This window comes from Amia ocellicauda, chromosome 2 (genome assembly GCF_036373705.1).
Source record: "Amia ocellicauda isolate fAmiCal2 chromosome 2, fAmiCal2.hap1, whole genome shotgun sequence".
NCBI classification, from domain to species: domain Eukaryota; kingdom Metazoa; phylum Chordata; class Actinopteri; order Amiiformes; family Amiidae; genus Amia; species Amia ocellicauda.
In genome coordinates, this window is record NC_089851.1 from 538,568 (window position 1) to 552,455 (window position 13,888).

Consider the following 13,888-nt stretch of genomic DNA (forward strand, 5'->3'; position numbering starts at 1 on the left):
GAGCAACCAGACTTATTCCAGGTCTGAAGGGAATGTCCTACTGAGAGACTGAGGAACTGAACCTTTTCACCCTGGAACAGAGGAGACTACGTGGGGACTTGATTCAAGTCTTCAAAATCATGAAAGGCATCGACCACATCAAACCAGAGAAGCTTTTCCAGATCAGCAGGGACACACGCACCCGGGGACACAAATGGAAATTGGGCTTCAAGGCATTCAAGACAGAAAACAGGAGACACTTCTTCACACAGAGATGCGTCACAATCTGAACAAACTCCCCAGCGATGTGGCTGAAGAGACAATTTGGGAACATTCAAAAACAGACTGGATAGGATCCTTGGATCACTTAGTTATTAATGGACACCAAACGAGCACGATGGGGCGAATGGCCTTCTCTCAATTGGACTGTCTTATGTTCTTAATCTCCCTCTGTGTTACTGGAACTCGGTGTTTAGTAACAACCCCCTCGCAACAGTTGACCCACCAATAACATATGATTGTCAAACCATTTATCAAAGAATAGGGATCTATTCCGTGTAAAATAATTATGTGGGGAAAAATTGTGTTTATATATTAATGACCAGACTAACAGCACATGTTTATGGAAATTGGACAATTTTAAAGGAATTGTTACAAAGTAAAATACATTGTAGGCCACCTACAATGGGAGAAAACAGTGAGGGATGACATTCCAAGCTGAGATTGAATTCCTTAAAAATTGTTTAATCCAATTGATCTTGAATGTATTATTTAAGGTTGTAAAATCAAGAACATTTAGCCCTGCACATTCACATGTATTCATCACCACACATTTTCTAATATAATGGTTCTATTTTTCCATAAAAAATTGAAAGGCATCTACAGACATGACTGTCAACATATAGAGTTAAAGCACCATAGTAAGCAAATTTCTCCCATTCAGAGATAAGTTGTGGTTTCATTTTCTTTGAGTTTTTACAATCATAGGACTAAAGTTCAGAGTAGACCTGGGTTCTTGATCTTTAGAAATAACAATTCCTAAATTCTATTTATTTAATTGGTATATTACATATAGAGCTTTGCTTATAATCTTTGAGGGCACATTTGTTTCAGTTTAGGCAGAGACCAGATGCTTTAGAAAAATCATGGATTACATTGAGAGCAATTTTAATCTGAACAGCATGTCTTAAAAAGAGTAGTGTCATCTGCTAATTGACTAATAATGATTTCTTTATCTGCAATCGAGATTGTTTTGATGTGTACAGTAAGAAGCAGTGTGGCAATTAGAAAAAGATAAGGAGAAATCAGGCACCCTTGTCTTATGCCACGTTTTAAATCAAATCCTGGGGATGTGCCATGTTTTCATTTAATAGAGCTATTTCCATTCATATACAGTGTATTAACAGCCTTACAGAAAAAGTCTCCAAAACAATTTTTTTAAGAGAGTGAAAAATAAAATGATGTTCTACTGTATCGAAGGCCAGGAAAAGAATAAAACTTGCATCAGAGATATATTCTGAGTTGTCAATTAGATTCAAGACCACTCTTATATTATTTTCTGCAAAAACTTAAAGGAATGGGGCCAGTTCCTTAGAAAACATCTTATAGAATTCTGTTGAGATGTATCATTCAGATGTTCAGTGGAGTATATAATCCCATCTTTTAATTGAATCATCACAGAGCTATTTGTCATTTATTCTGATTGGTTGTATGTTAAGGGAGTTTAGGAAAAGTTGTGGTTTCCTCACAATATTTGGAACTGTACACATTTCTGTAAAAATTGGCACAGTAGTTAGACCATCAGCTTTCAAATGCTGGATGGTATTTTTTAAATAATATTTCTCTAATCTAAAAAAAAGGCTGAATTTTGTTCTCCTTCCTCAAGCCATCTTCTCCTAGATCTGATTAAAGCTCCTTCTGCCCTAAATTTATAAATTTCATCAAACTTATTTTGTTGGATTTAATTCAATTTTGTCATCCGCTGATAAACTTTCAGGTGGTTTATGAGACAGAGAAGTAATTTCCATATTTCAATTTTAATGTCTTTCCTCCAAACTCCTAGTTCTTGCTAGAGTGCTTCCATATTTTCTTAAATATTTTGCAATTTCAAATTTCAGGAGCTCCAAATTGTTACGAAATAAGTTATCTGTCTGTGCTTTATTCCAAAAATGCATAATAATTGGTCTTATTTCTGGACATCCTCATACTTTAAAAGTGCATTATTAAGCTTCCAATATGAAGTTGTAGGATCATTAAAAGTAGAAAGACAAATACTAATATAAATCTCTCTGTGATCAGTAAGGGGTAACAATTTATGACAGTCATCACTATCCTTTACAAACACTAGAAACCAACCAATAATCTATACGTGACCATCTGGTATTTGCTTATTATTCCAGGTATATGATCAGTCAGTGGAAAACTTCCTTCTCCATACATGCACTAAATCAAACTTGTGTATAAATGCTTTAAAAACTGTATTTTTGGAAGTGGGTTGTCTAGGAGGCCATCGATTAAGTCATCTAAGGTGATATTAAAATCCCCACCTAATAAAAGTAAAGAATTTGGAAACTTGGAAGGCCATTGGAGAATATGAGTATATCTAGACAGTCAAGTAAATGATCATTCTCTACTTTAGACTTATACCCATAAACATTATTATTATTAATAATAATAATAATAATAATAATAATAATAATAAGTATTATTATTATTATTATTATTATTATTATTATTATTATTATTATAATAATCAAAGTGGTCTGATTTATTCTTATTACATGACAGAGGTAATGACCAGAAGGATCACAGTCTGTTTGCAAAAGTTCCCCAGAAAAACTGTTTTGCAGCGTAATAACACCAGCCGAGCGCTCTGAACCATGTGCAAGCCAAATATCATGACCCCATTGGGATCTCTGTAAATTAGTCATTTGTATTAGAATGTGATCTTGAAAACAAAAACAAATCAGTTTAGCAAAAATATAGTTTACTAAAAACTGTTTAGCAAATAAAAACAATGTTTTGCGTTTAACATTTAACTACTACCTGACGAAACAGAAGTTAAATAATCATATCACTATTGCGAACTACTTGGTCTTGTATGTCGACCATCTCTAAGAGAGCAAGACGCCTCTGAATCTGCTGGGAGAGTATTTAATAGGGGGTTTGCGAGTTCCTCTCTCGCTAACCAATTGAGGTGGCGTAGTTGATCACACATTCACACTGAACCCCCCGAGTCATGACAAGAGTAATAAGGAAGATATAAATCTCAGGAAATCATGAACCAAGTGAACTATAGCTACAACCTTTTAAGTAAGAGGTTTTGTGTGAAAAAAGTCTAAAAATATATCAATCTGCCAAAAAAATGTTATCATTAAGCATTCAATAAAATTAAACAAGTCATTGGAGTTTGATAGGGAAAAAAGTATTCCTCTTCACATAATATGTTCAGCTTAATGTTTAAACAATAATTGTGATTAAGGTCAGATGTATGCATGAAGGTAAACCAACAAAAATGAATTATTTCAGATCCAATGATGAACGCTCGACCCCCGACATTATAAGCAGCCTTCCCCTCCTGATGAGCTTTCTCCGCTGCGGGCCACAACAGCGCCCTTCTCTCTATCGGCCTTAGAGAGGTCCTCAGCAAACCACAAGCCGTTGTCACATAAAAATGAAGAACTCTTTGCAGCTTTCCATATCAAGCAATCAATCAATCAATATATTTGTATAACACCCTTTGCAGGGTAGCCACAGAGTGCTTTACAGACTGGTAAACATACAACAAACGTACAGCAAAATAAAATACATAAATACAATAAAATAAAATATAGTCCTGTAAACATTTTATATGATCTAGATTAAAGTGAGTGAACATTTAAGTAAATAAACCATTTAGGCACAGAAGAGAGAAAAACAAAAACTAAAAACTCCTATGGATGGCATGTAGGAGAAAATGAATCTCTGGGGGTCCACGGCTTAGGGCCCAGGCCTAATGGTTGCCTCCCCTCCAGGCAGTGTAGTTATTACAGCAGCAAGGAGATCAGAAAGCTCTTGATCGGTGCTGCTGGCTGTGCTCTTCCCTCTGGAGGAGGCCTCTCGCTGGCCATCGGGAGTGGAGGGTTTGAGGGTTCCAGCACCTTGAGTAGCTTTCTAAATCTGGAATTTGCTTTTTACAAAGATCCATCCACCCCTCCTTTCAAATTTGATTTCAAATAAATCAACCTTTCCCCTCAAATCTCCACTACCCGGCTGTACCACCCCGGAGACAGGGGGAGCCACACAACCCCAAAACACCCGAACAACACACATACAAAAGCCAGGATCGCTAAAATACTATTAATCAAACCTTTTTTTATTCTCTGCTAACTTAAGTTTAGGATTTGAAACGCAGGAAAGGACCTGAACACTCAAATAATAATAATGTACCCAAAGAAAATTATTGACAGCAATTTATGTTGCACACCCCAGTTGCACAAAACATTCGCCTCCCTCCTCCAGTGCAGCCTCTCTGGGCTCCTCTGTAAGTGCCACCCGGCGCTGTGTGTGTGATGAGCGCCTGGCCCTTCCAGTGAGGGACAGATTACTTCATGACCTCTAACCTTATCTGCCCAGGCAATGAGCTGAGTAACAGGTGAGCCATAGTTAATGATACAGCTTATTTAAAACCACTAAATTGTCCAAGAATAACAATAGAGATAAACGACGCTGCTCAGCGAGGCACCTGAGAATTTGCAAAGATAAGTGTGGACACGAGCACAGTTTCGCAGAGCTCTGAATGGCTTCTTCGAGCAGCTCTGTGAGAAGGGCTGTGAAGTGGATTGTTCTGCCTGTTGACTTAATCCACCTGACAGGCTGTAAAGATGAGAGGAGCTCCTGCATCCCACAGCCGCCTCGTCTCACGGCTTCCAGAAGCTTCCAAACAGCAGGAGGGCTCCTGGAAATGTTTCTCAGTTCTTCTCGTGTATGCATGACAATGTATTTTATATGTATGTATAATGTGTCAGTAACAGTTTTGTTGTAAACTTTGTAAACCTGAGCTTACAAAATAATGGCTTCTATGTGTGGATGTGCCGGAAATGCCAGTACAGAACTAAATGTGCCATGTAACTGTTTGTTAGACTACGGCACCTTGGGAATTTCACCCAAAGAAATAGTTATACGTAAGGCGAGGTTCCCATGTCAAACCCTCAGGAGCAAATCCCTCTTAAATAAATAAGAGTAAGTAGGGGCACGAGTACAATTTATATCCTGCACATCTAACAAGAATAAAATAGTTGTTAAAACAAATGACAATACTTACAGCAGATACAGCATGACAATCACCACTAGAAGGTGACCAGCATCCAAGAAAAGCAATGAGATGTTATTGTAATTATAAAAGTCTTTAACACCAATGTTACAAGTGAATTAATTATACATTAGATGAATAAACAACAGCAAATGTATACTTTCTTAAAAAATACACACATAGAAAATGATAAGCAATCGAAATGTTGAAACAATAAAATATGTCCAACAAAAAAACAACAATAAAATAACTAATTCACTGGCTCACATTATATCTGCAGGAAAATTGCTGAAGACAAGCTATGTTCTCTCACCCCTCCTCCCTTTCTAATGTATCTTCCACAAACACATCCCAAAGAAAACAAATAGATTTTTATTTGTATTATTATTATTATTATTATTTATTTCTTGGCACATGGCCTTATCCTTTTAAGAGCAATACAAAGTGCAGAGATACAGTACAGTTCAGAGTATGATGCAATTTACAAATTCCATTGTACACACGCTTATAGGTCATATACAGCAAACAATACAAGTCCTACATCCTAGATAGTAAAAGCTAATATGTGCATGCATCATTAAGAGCGAAAGGAAAGGAGGCATCGGGGAAATCAAAATAAACAATACGAGTACTAGTAATGCAAAGCAAGGGGTATGTCAGATTTAGCATTTAGATTTAGTATGCGATAGATTACATTTATATAAAAGCTATATATTTATTTTGTGACTCAGACATTTAACATTTATTCAATATTCATTTCAAAGATAAATGTTTAGTTTGCAAAAGCCAATATTTAGAATTTACCTAAATATTTAATCAAACGATAAATATTTATTTTTCAAAAATTGAGATTTGGCATTTAGTTAAGTATTTATTTAATATATGTATATTAAATCTGGAAAAAAGCACAAGATTTAAGTTAAATCTGTGAAAAAAAATACACTTTGAAAAAAATCTTCCATCTGGCAAGACTGATCAAGCGACCTGGCATACACAATATAAACGCTTGCTGACCACAGTGAAACATGAGGGCTGATTAACTAAATTAGCCTCACCAGTTACATACAATCCTATTTTCTGAAAGAGCTAATTTAGTAAACTGGGAAATAAAGAAATGGAGAGCTTAAACAGATCAGAAAGTGCATCACAAATATATAACACATAGTTGTTGATTTTTAAATGAATAACTTCAAACCGTACTGTGAATAAAATGTGAATTATTAACATGCCCAATGGCTTTAGCTTATCAGGATGGATCTGGAACCATCCTCTACACTCCCACTTCCTCCCAGCACCCTCCCTCACAGGGACAGTATAATTGGAGCCTCTGTTCCTCTCAGCTCACAGACTCTCTCTCAGGTCTAACTGCACTGTCCTCACAGTCCTCTGAGACACGGCCTCCCGCCCACACCATGAACAAGATCATCGTTTATCAGCATAAGGACTTCAAGGGGATCAGCAAGGAGTTCACCTCTGATGTTGCCAACCTCATAGACATTAACTTAAATGACTGCATCTCCTCCCTGAAGGTGATCGGGCAGCCCTGGGTGCTGTACGCAGACACAAACTTCAGCGGTCACCAGTGGATATTTGAGGAAGGAGACTACGCCACTGTGGAAGCGAATGACACCTTTTCCTCTCTGCAGCTGGTGACCGAGGATCTGTCAGACCCTCAGATCACGCTGTATGAGCACTCAAACTACGGGGGCAGAATATACTAGCGAGATAAACTGGGGAGTGAGTTTCTCTGTTCAAGTTTCTGTAGTGAGCGCTGGAGCACGTTTTGGTCAGAGCAACTCAATCACTGTGGAAAAGGGAGGAAGCAACACCAAGACCGAGAGGAAGAAGGTCCAGGTCAGCCTGCCAACCACAGTCCCTCCTCACACCAAGATCACTGTGAACGTGCTGAGGAAGGAGGTGGATGTGAAGGTGCCAGTCCAGCTGACTGTCACTCAGGGGGGGCGCAGTAAGACAGAGTATGGGGAGTACAGGTGTCAGTCTGGGCTCGCTCTCACCACTGAGTACAGGGAAGAGAAGCTGTAGATCAGAGCAGAAAGGCAGGACGAGGAAGGAGAGGGATAAACCACTCCAACACCATAGTGAGTGTCCTGCCATTATAGTAGAAACAATTATTTAAATTAATGATTTCTCTGGCAACCATTTAGAAAGTTGAGCTGAAATTCTGTAACTGCAGTGTTTAGGAACATAACAGGGCTATTACAACAGCAACTGCAACTTAATTGACAATGATAAGATTAAAACATGTTTCTAACAGAATAAATCAATACATCAATTAATCAAACAGTGGATTTTAGAGTGTCATGAATTGCCCTGATACTTATTGAGGGAATTCAGTTAACCAGCCTTTCTAGTTTGTTCTTGAAATGTTTTAAATCAGAGAACTGATGTTTTCATGAGCATGTATTTCTTCACAAATTCCCAATAATAAATCAATCAATACAATCAAGAAAACAAACCCCTCAAATAAGCTGGCTGTTTACTGTGGCATTCAATTTCCTACCAAACGTGTTCTGTTATTAAAACCTGTGTTCATGTCTATGCACACACACACACACAGACACGCACTCACTCACACTCACACACACACTCACACGCACTCACTCACACTCACACGCACACACTCACACACACACACACACTCACACGCACTCAAACACACACTCACACACACTCACTCACACTCACACACACTCAAACACGCACTCACACGCACACACTCACACACACACACACACTCATGCACACACACTCACACGCACTCAAACACGCACTCACACGCACTCACTCACACTCACACACACTCACACACACTCACACACACAACCAGCACAGAACAGCAGCCTGTATCATAGAGAGATGTCACAATGCAGTAATACAGACCATATAACTTACAACAAAGCATTACAAAAGTGCAGTAATACCGTCAAGACAAATAGACGTAAATAGATACAAATTACAATAGACCTTTAACAGTTTAAATAAGTGAATAAAATAAAACAACATTACAGTTTTTCTTGATTGTTAAGACACTTTTAATGAAACTGGGGTTCACTTGACCTCCATTGTAACCTAATGAGCACAACTGTATTTTTTTTGCAAAACAGAAAGTCATGTTTCATTGCTTTCACTCACAATGCTTTACACTGTTGTGTAAAACAGTAAACACAACTCTCTACAAAAGACACAAAACTCAGTTGAGTAAATCATGTCAAACAAAATTAATACATTTGGTCACATCAACTACAAATTACTCCCATGAATGTGAACCTCTTCTGCACGTGTGCAAAACTTCTTTGCACAATTGTTCATTCAGCAAGCAGTCCTTATTGATGCATAAAAGAGCTCACATTTGAGCTGCTTGCAAGGATGGATCAAGTAAGAGGCTGAGGGTGAGGGCAATGGCAGGTACACACACAAGGGCAAGGACAAAGGAGAGGTAGAGCTGCCCATAAAGGAAGAGGGGATCAGATGTGTGGTGGTGGAGTAGCTCAAAGGGGAATACAAAGAGCTACTGTTTCAGATTAAATTTGTGCCACAAATATTGACCATTTTGTCAATCATGGCCTTTCCATGAGAGAGGCTGGGCAACGCAACTCCACATACATTACTGCAATGCATGTGAGTGAAGCCGCCTTCCACCTTTCAAATGTAAGGAGTCGAGGGAGGAACCGCACTGGTAAGAGGGCCGCTGTGAATGTGCGAAGGGGAGCACACATCACCATGTGTGCCGCTCTCTCCAGCGGTGGGGTTCTTTACCACATCCCTACAACTGTATACGATACAGAACATCTCCTCACAGTTCGTGATGTCCACCAGATGAGAGAGGGCTGGTGAGACTTGACATGTCCTGCTTCTTCATCATATGGGACAATGTTGCTTTCCACCACTCCCATCTGGGTACTGAATGGTTTGCAACCCACCCAGGAATGGTGATGCAATGTATCCCACCATACTCTTCTTTTCTCAATGATTCAGTTCAGGGCTCTGTGTGAATTATGTTTGGACAAATGTGCTCAAGCAAACAAGAAACTGTAATAAACCATACGGCACAGACGAGAGAAAAACAAACACTCCTATGGATGGCATGTAGGAGAAAATTAATCTCTGGGGGTCCACGGCTTAGGGCCCAGGCCTAATGGCTGCCTCCCCTCCAGGCAGTATAGTTATTACAGCAGCAAGGAGATCAGAAAGTAAGCACACATCCTAGAACAATTAGATAACAAATGCAGACTCAATACAGTGAAGGTACATGCTAAAGGGAGGGGGCAGAGCAGAAGTCACAGGAAACAATAGAAGTGGCAACAACACATCGGTACACAGGAGCAGAAGGAAGCAGAGTTTATAAAGTGCAACATAGCAGGAGTGCACAGGTACGGTCTGATCAGGAGTGTCTAGAGTCAGGGCAGGAAGGAGGTCAGGGACTGTGGGGTCCTGACCTCAGTGGGAAGGTTGTTCCTCAACTTTGGGGTTGGAAAGCAGCAGATAGGGGGCAAAGTGTTACTTTCACTGTGTATTTTCTTTACACTTGTTTGATCAGGATGAAATCATAGGAAAATATGTTAAAATCAAGGTAACAGCATGGAAAAAACATGGTAACATTATAAAAAATTAAATGTTAAATTATTTTTTAAATATTGTAGTGATCTGGAACTGGATCCCAGAAGCTACAATAATTTTCTACTCAATAAACTAAAGCCTTTGAACAATCTGCCCACCCACAGGACTGGCAGACACAAACACTCTGCAGTCCCTCCACCGAACAGTAGGGGCACCTGACTGGAGGGAGCCGGTGATGGGGGCAGGGAGATGTATAGGAGCGCGCTGGTTCCTGCAGGAGGGAAGTACTTTGGAGAGAGACCAAATGTTGTGCCTGTGAAAGCTGTCTGCAAATAAAAACTGTTGTTTGCAGCCCCGATTTACGGTCTCTATTTTTAGTTTTTTGATAGTAAAAACATGGTAAAAATAGGGGGGAAACTTTGTAAAATATAAAGTGTAGTGTAGTTTAGCATGGTACATTATGCACACAAACACATATACACTGACCATAGTATAATTAACATGTTTTTATTACTTTTTACCACAGTTCATAAAAATTACAAGCCCAATCAAATTACTACACACAAACCCCAAAGCACCATTCTTCAGAGAATAATAATCTTGAGGTTTTTCTACATCACAATAAAAAAGTAGAAAAGAAAGACTACTAATAATGATTATACAGATAGATAGATAGATAGATAGATAGATAGATAGATAGATAGATAGATTTAGGTTTTAATAAGCACTTTATTCACAAGTTCAAATCAACAAAAACACTGTACACCAATCCACTAGATAGATAGATAGATAGATAGATAGATAGATAGATAGATAGATAGTGTTGTTGACCAAGGGTCAGATGTTAAAAAAAATAGGAACAGGTGTGCAGACAAGCAAAAAAGGTGGTGTCCAGAAAAACGTACAGTTTATTCATAGTCATTGATTTTAAAAATGTCCATAAGGAATAACAGTTTCTAACAAAACTCAGTCCAAAAAATAAACAAAAACAAAAGAAACAAAAACCCCATCAGCAGGATAACTAATGCCCCACAGCTTCCTAGTCCCAGGTTCGCTGTTAACTATATATTTAGCATTATTGCCACACAGTTTACTTATTTTAATAGCACAAATGCGTTGTTTCTATACAGTTCCCTTTAAGAGCCTAATATTGACACATTTCTTTTGTGTTATTATTATAAATTTTAAGCCTTTACTTCACTAGTCTCCTACGGAAACACATTTCTGTGTAAATATTTCTGTTATGTGCACATTTTAGGTCTTCAACATAGTTTTCTGTAAAGGCAAAAGTCACTTTAAATAAAACCATTTCTGACTAAGCGGTGGCAATGTGCTCACTTATTGATAATGGCAAAAATGATTAAGGTTTAATTAAAAAAATAGACAGTTCTTTGTCTTTGGTTAAATCCCTCTCACTTTGTAACTTTTACTAGTAAGTCAAATTGAGATTTTAAAAGTTGGTACATGTGAGACAGAGCCAAGAAGGTTTAATTCAGACTGTAAGTTGTTTATGTACATGGGTACATTACTTTTGCTAACCTAGTATAGTACTATATACCAATGGTTTATTGTCCTTCAGCCTAAATCATTCTGTATACCAAACAATGGTGAGTGCCATATTCTGAGTAATGTACTTAAACTAGTGCTAATCAAGCTCTGTGAAACCAACCCATAGAGAACAAGGTGAAATCTGGATTAATGGCAAAGCACAGCCATAAAGTGTGAACATAATCAAGCCCGGGTTGAAATATAGATGTCTAATTGTTCTGAGCACTCATCTTACATTTCATAAAGAAAAGCATTTCATTCTAAGCAATTGTTAGGTGTATACTACGTATTCCAGTTAGTTCACTGTAATGACAGACATGAGAAGTTTAATTCTTTAGCACACTCACAGAAAACCATTTATTTTTAAACAGTTACTAGATAGCCAGTTTAGGCCTTCATCTTAGTTATTTCTAATTGCAAGAGTGCTTAAAATTATTAATTAAATTATATATCTTTGTTCCCCCTTTTTCTTACTGCTCTCATAAAATAACATTTTATTCAAGCAATGACAGGGTATCCTAAATATACAACATATCTTAAAGTACAAGTCATCTGAAAGCTGTGTACGGTCTCAATGCATTTGATGCTGAGGATTAATTCAACTGAAAATGGTCAAAACAGTGGCTTTTTACTGAATGTTAGATTTGACAGTGTCCTCTCTTAAGGAGCTGCTGTCTGGGGGCGTTGCTGCTTTGGGTGTGTCCAGTGCCATTTCAGATAAGAGAGGCTCTGCAGGACAAGCAGGACAGAGACCCGTCTCACAGACACCCTGCCTGCTGTGCATCTCCCTTTCCCCTCTCCGCCGCTCACAGCTGAACGATACTCTGAATCTTACACAGAGCGCTCGGTTCTGCCGCTGAGGGCAAGACCGGGCCTGGCACCAAGCCTGAGGAAAGCCATGAGGTAATTCAAACTGATTTAATTTCTATACTGTGAAATGTCAGATTGAAAGTGGATTCTTTTCTTAATGTTTGTATTGTTTACGTATTTCATGTATTTTTGTACAGTTTTGTGTTGACGAGTCCTACATCAACATGAATGTGAATTTCAATGTGAAGAGCACCTGTCATGCTCTGCAATGCAAGGGAGCAATGCGGGGCTGTAGAGACACTCATAAGAGGAGCAGATTTAACACTTTTTTATGAACTACTCATGTGTTCTATTTTAATAGAATATGAAATGTAGTAGAAAGTTGTATCAGTTCAGACCACTGGACAGAAACACCCACCAAGACTGAGTTTTCATGTTTCTGCCCTTGTGTCACAAGTCACCTACAAACTAATGACAGAGTGGATGAGGGTCGACAGCAGGGGTTCCCCATCCTGCGGTTGTGACAAAGTCAGGGTGAGTTTTGTTTAATATGTTTAAAAATGTTTAATGTTATTATTAAATTATTATTTTATATATTATTTTGTAATTAAAAATATGATTGTTTAATGTTTTTGAATTATTATTATTATTATTATTATTATTATTATTATTATTATTATTATTATTATTATTACTATATAGTATTTGTTGTTTGTATATATTAATATGATAACATTATGTTTAACACCTTATATCAAAAGTATAACCAACATTAATGTTCATAGTAATACAACATGATACATATGATACAAAAAACATGTCTTAGTATTTTAGGGGTTGGAGGCAAATTTGACCATGTTAAAATGGGGTTTTGAAGCCCTGGCCTACAGAGTCATTTTAAATCCCAGCGCACAGCATTGTCTAAGCCCTGCTACCCGCTCTCAATGCCGTTGTTGGCTCTGTATTAGACAAGTGTCTAAAAGTTGCATGAATAGATTAATAATACCCCTGTGCTACTGGTAAACCTTTAAGTTTACATGATATTTTGTGTAAGTGTTGGACTATGTTGAGGGTGAGCCTATTTGGTTCTGTGTCAGTGAAATAAGCCATTTTACAAAACGTAGTGATTTTTCAGGGTTTCAGAGTTTAGTAAAATGCAGTCTTGGGTCATATAAATACAACGTTGTGCTTATTTTAGTCTGCTGTATGTGTTTCCTGAAGACTGATTGCATTTTACAAATGTTGGTGTTGTGAATCAGAAATTAATGATTACAAGTATCTGTACAACATTTTTTTGAATATATTTTCTACTTCTGACTATGTTCCATGTTGTAAAATGTTTGTTTGTCACAATAAAAGACACCATTGTGTGTGTGTGTGTGTGTGTATATATATATATATATATATATATATATATATATATATATATATATATATATATATATATATATATATATATATATTATTAATTCTATACACTTGAGCACAAACAAATAATATTATAAATACATATATTATATATTATTTTATACATATGAGTATTCACAAATAGTGCTTCATTGTTGTTCTCTAAGAAAAGTGGTGTATTTGTCTTTAGTGTCTATTGATAAATATAATGAGATGCAATATATTATAAGTAAGTCTATACATTTCGTATCTTTTAATTTTGCTACCACAGTATCA

At 37.4% G+C, this 13,888-nt stretch overlaps 1 protein-coding gene across 1 annotated transcript; it reads left to right on the plus strand.

Annotated features, from left to right (window-relative positions):
* The first annotated feature begins 6,681 nt into the window (after window positions 1–6,681).
* LOC136711977 (epidermal differentiation-specific protein-like) lies at window positions 6,682–7,312 on the plus strand. The gene is made up of 2 exons (XM_066688606.1): window positions 6,682–6,918; window positions 7,061–7,312. The coding sequence occupies exons 1-2, from the start codon at window positions 6,682–6,684 to the stop codon at window positions 7,310–7,312; spliced, it is 489 nt and encodes a 162-aa protein (XP_066544703.1).
* The last annotated feature ends 6,576 nt before the right edge of the window (window positions 7,313–13,888 follow it).

What these genes read in the sequence shown, in the direction of transcription:
- LOC136711977 (XM_066688606.1), top strand. Translation starts at nt 6,682, where the DNA reads ATGAACAAGATCATCGTTTATCAGCATAAGGACTTCAAGGGGATCAGC. An exon ending in CCTTTTCCTCTCTGCAGCTG is followed by an intron (nt 6,919 to 7,060) that starts GTGACCGAGGAT and finishes CGTTTTGGTCAG; the next exon opens with AGCAACTCAATCACTGTGGA.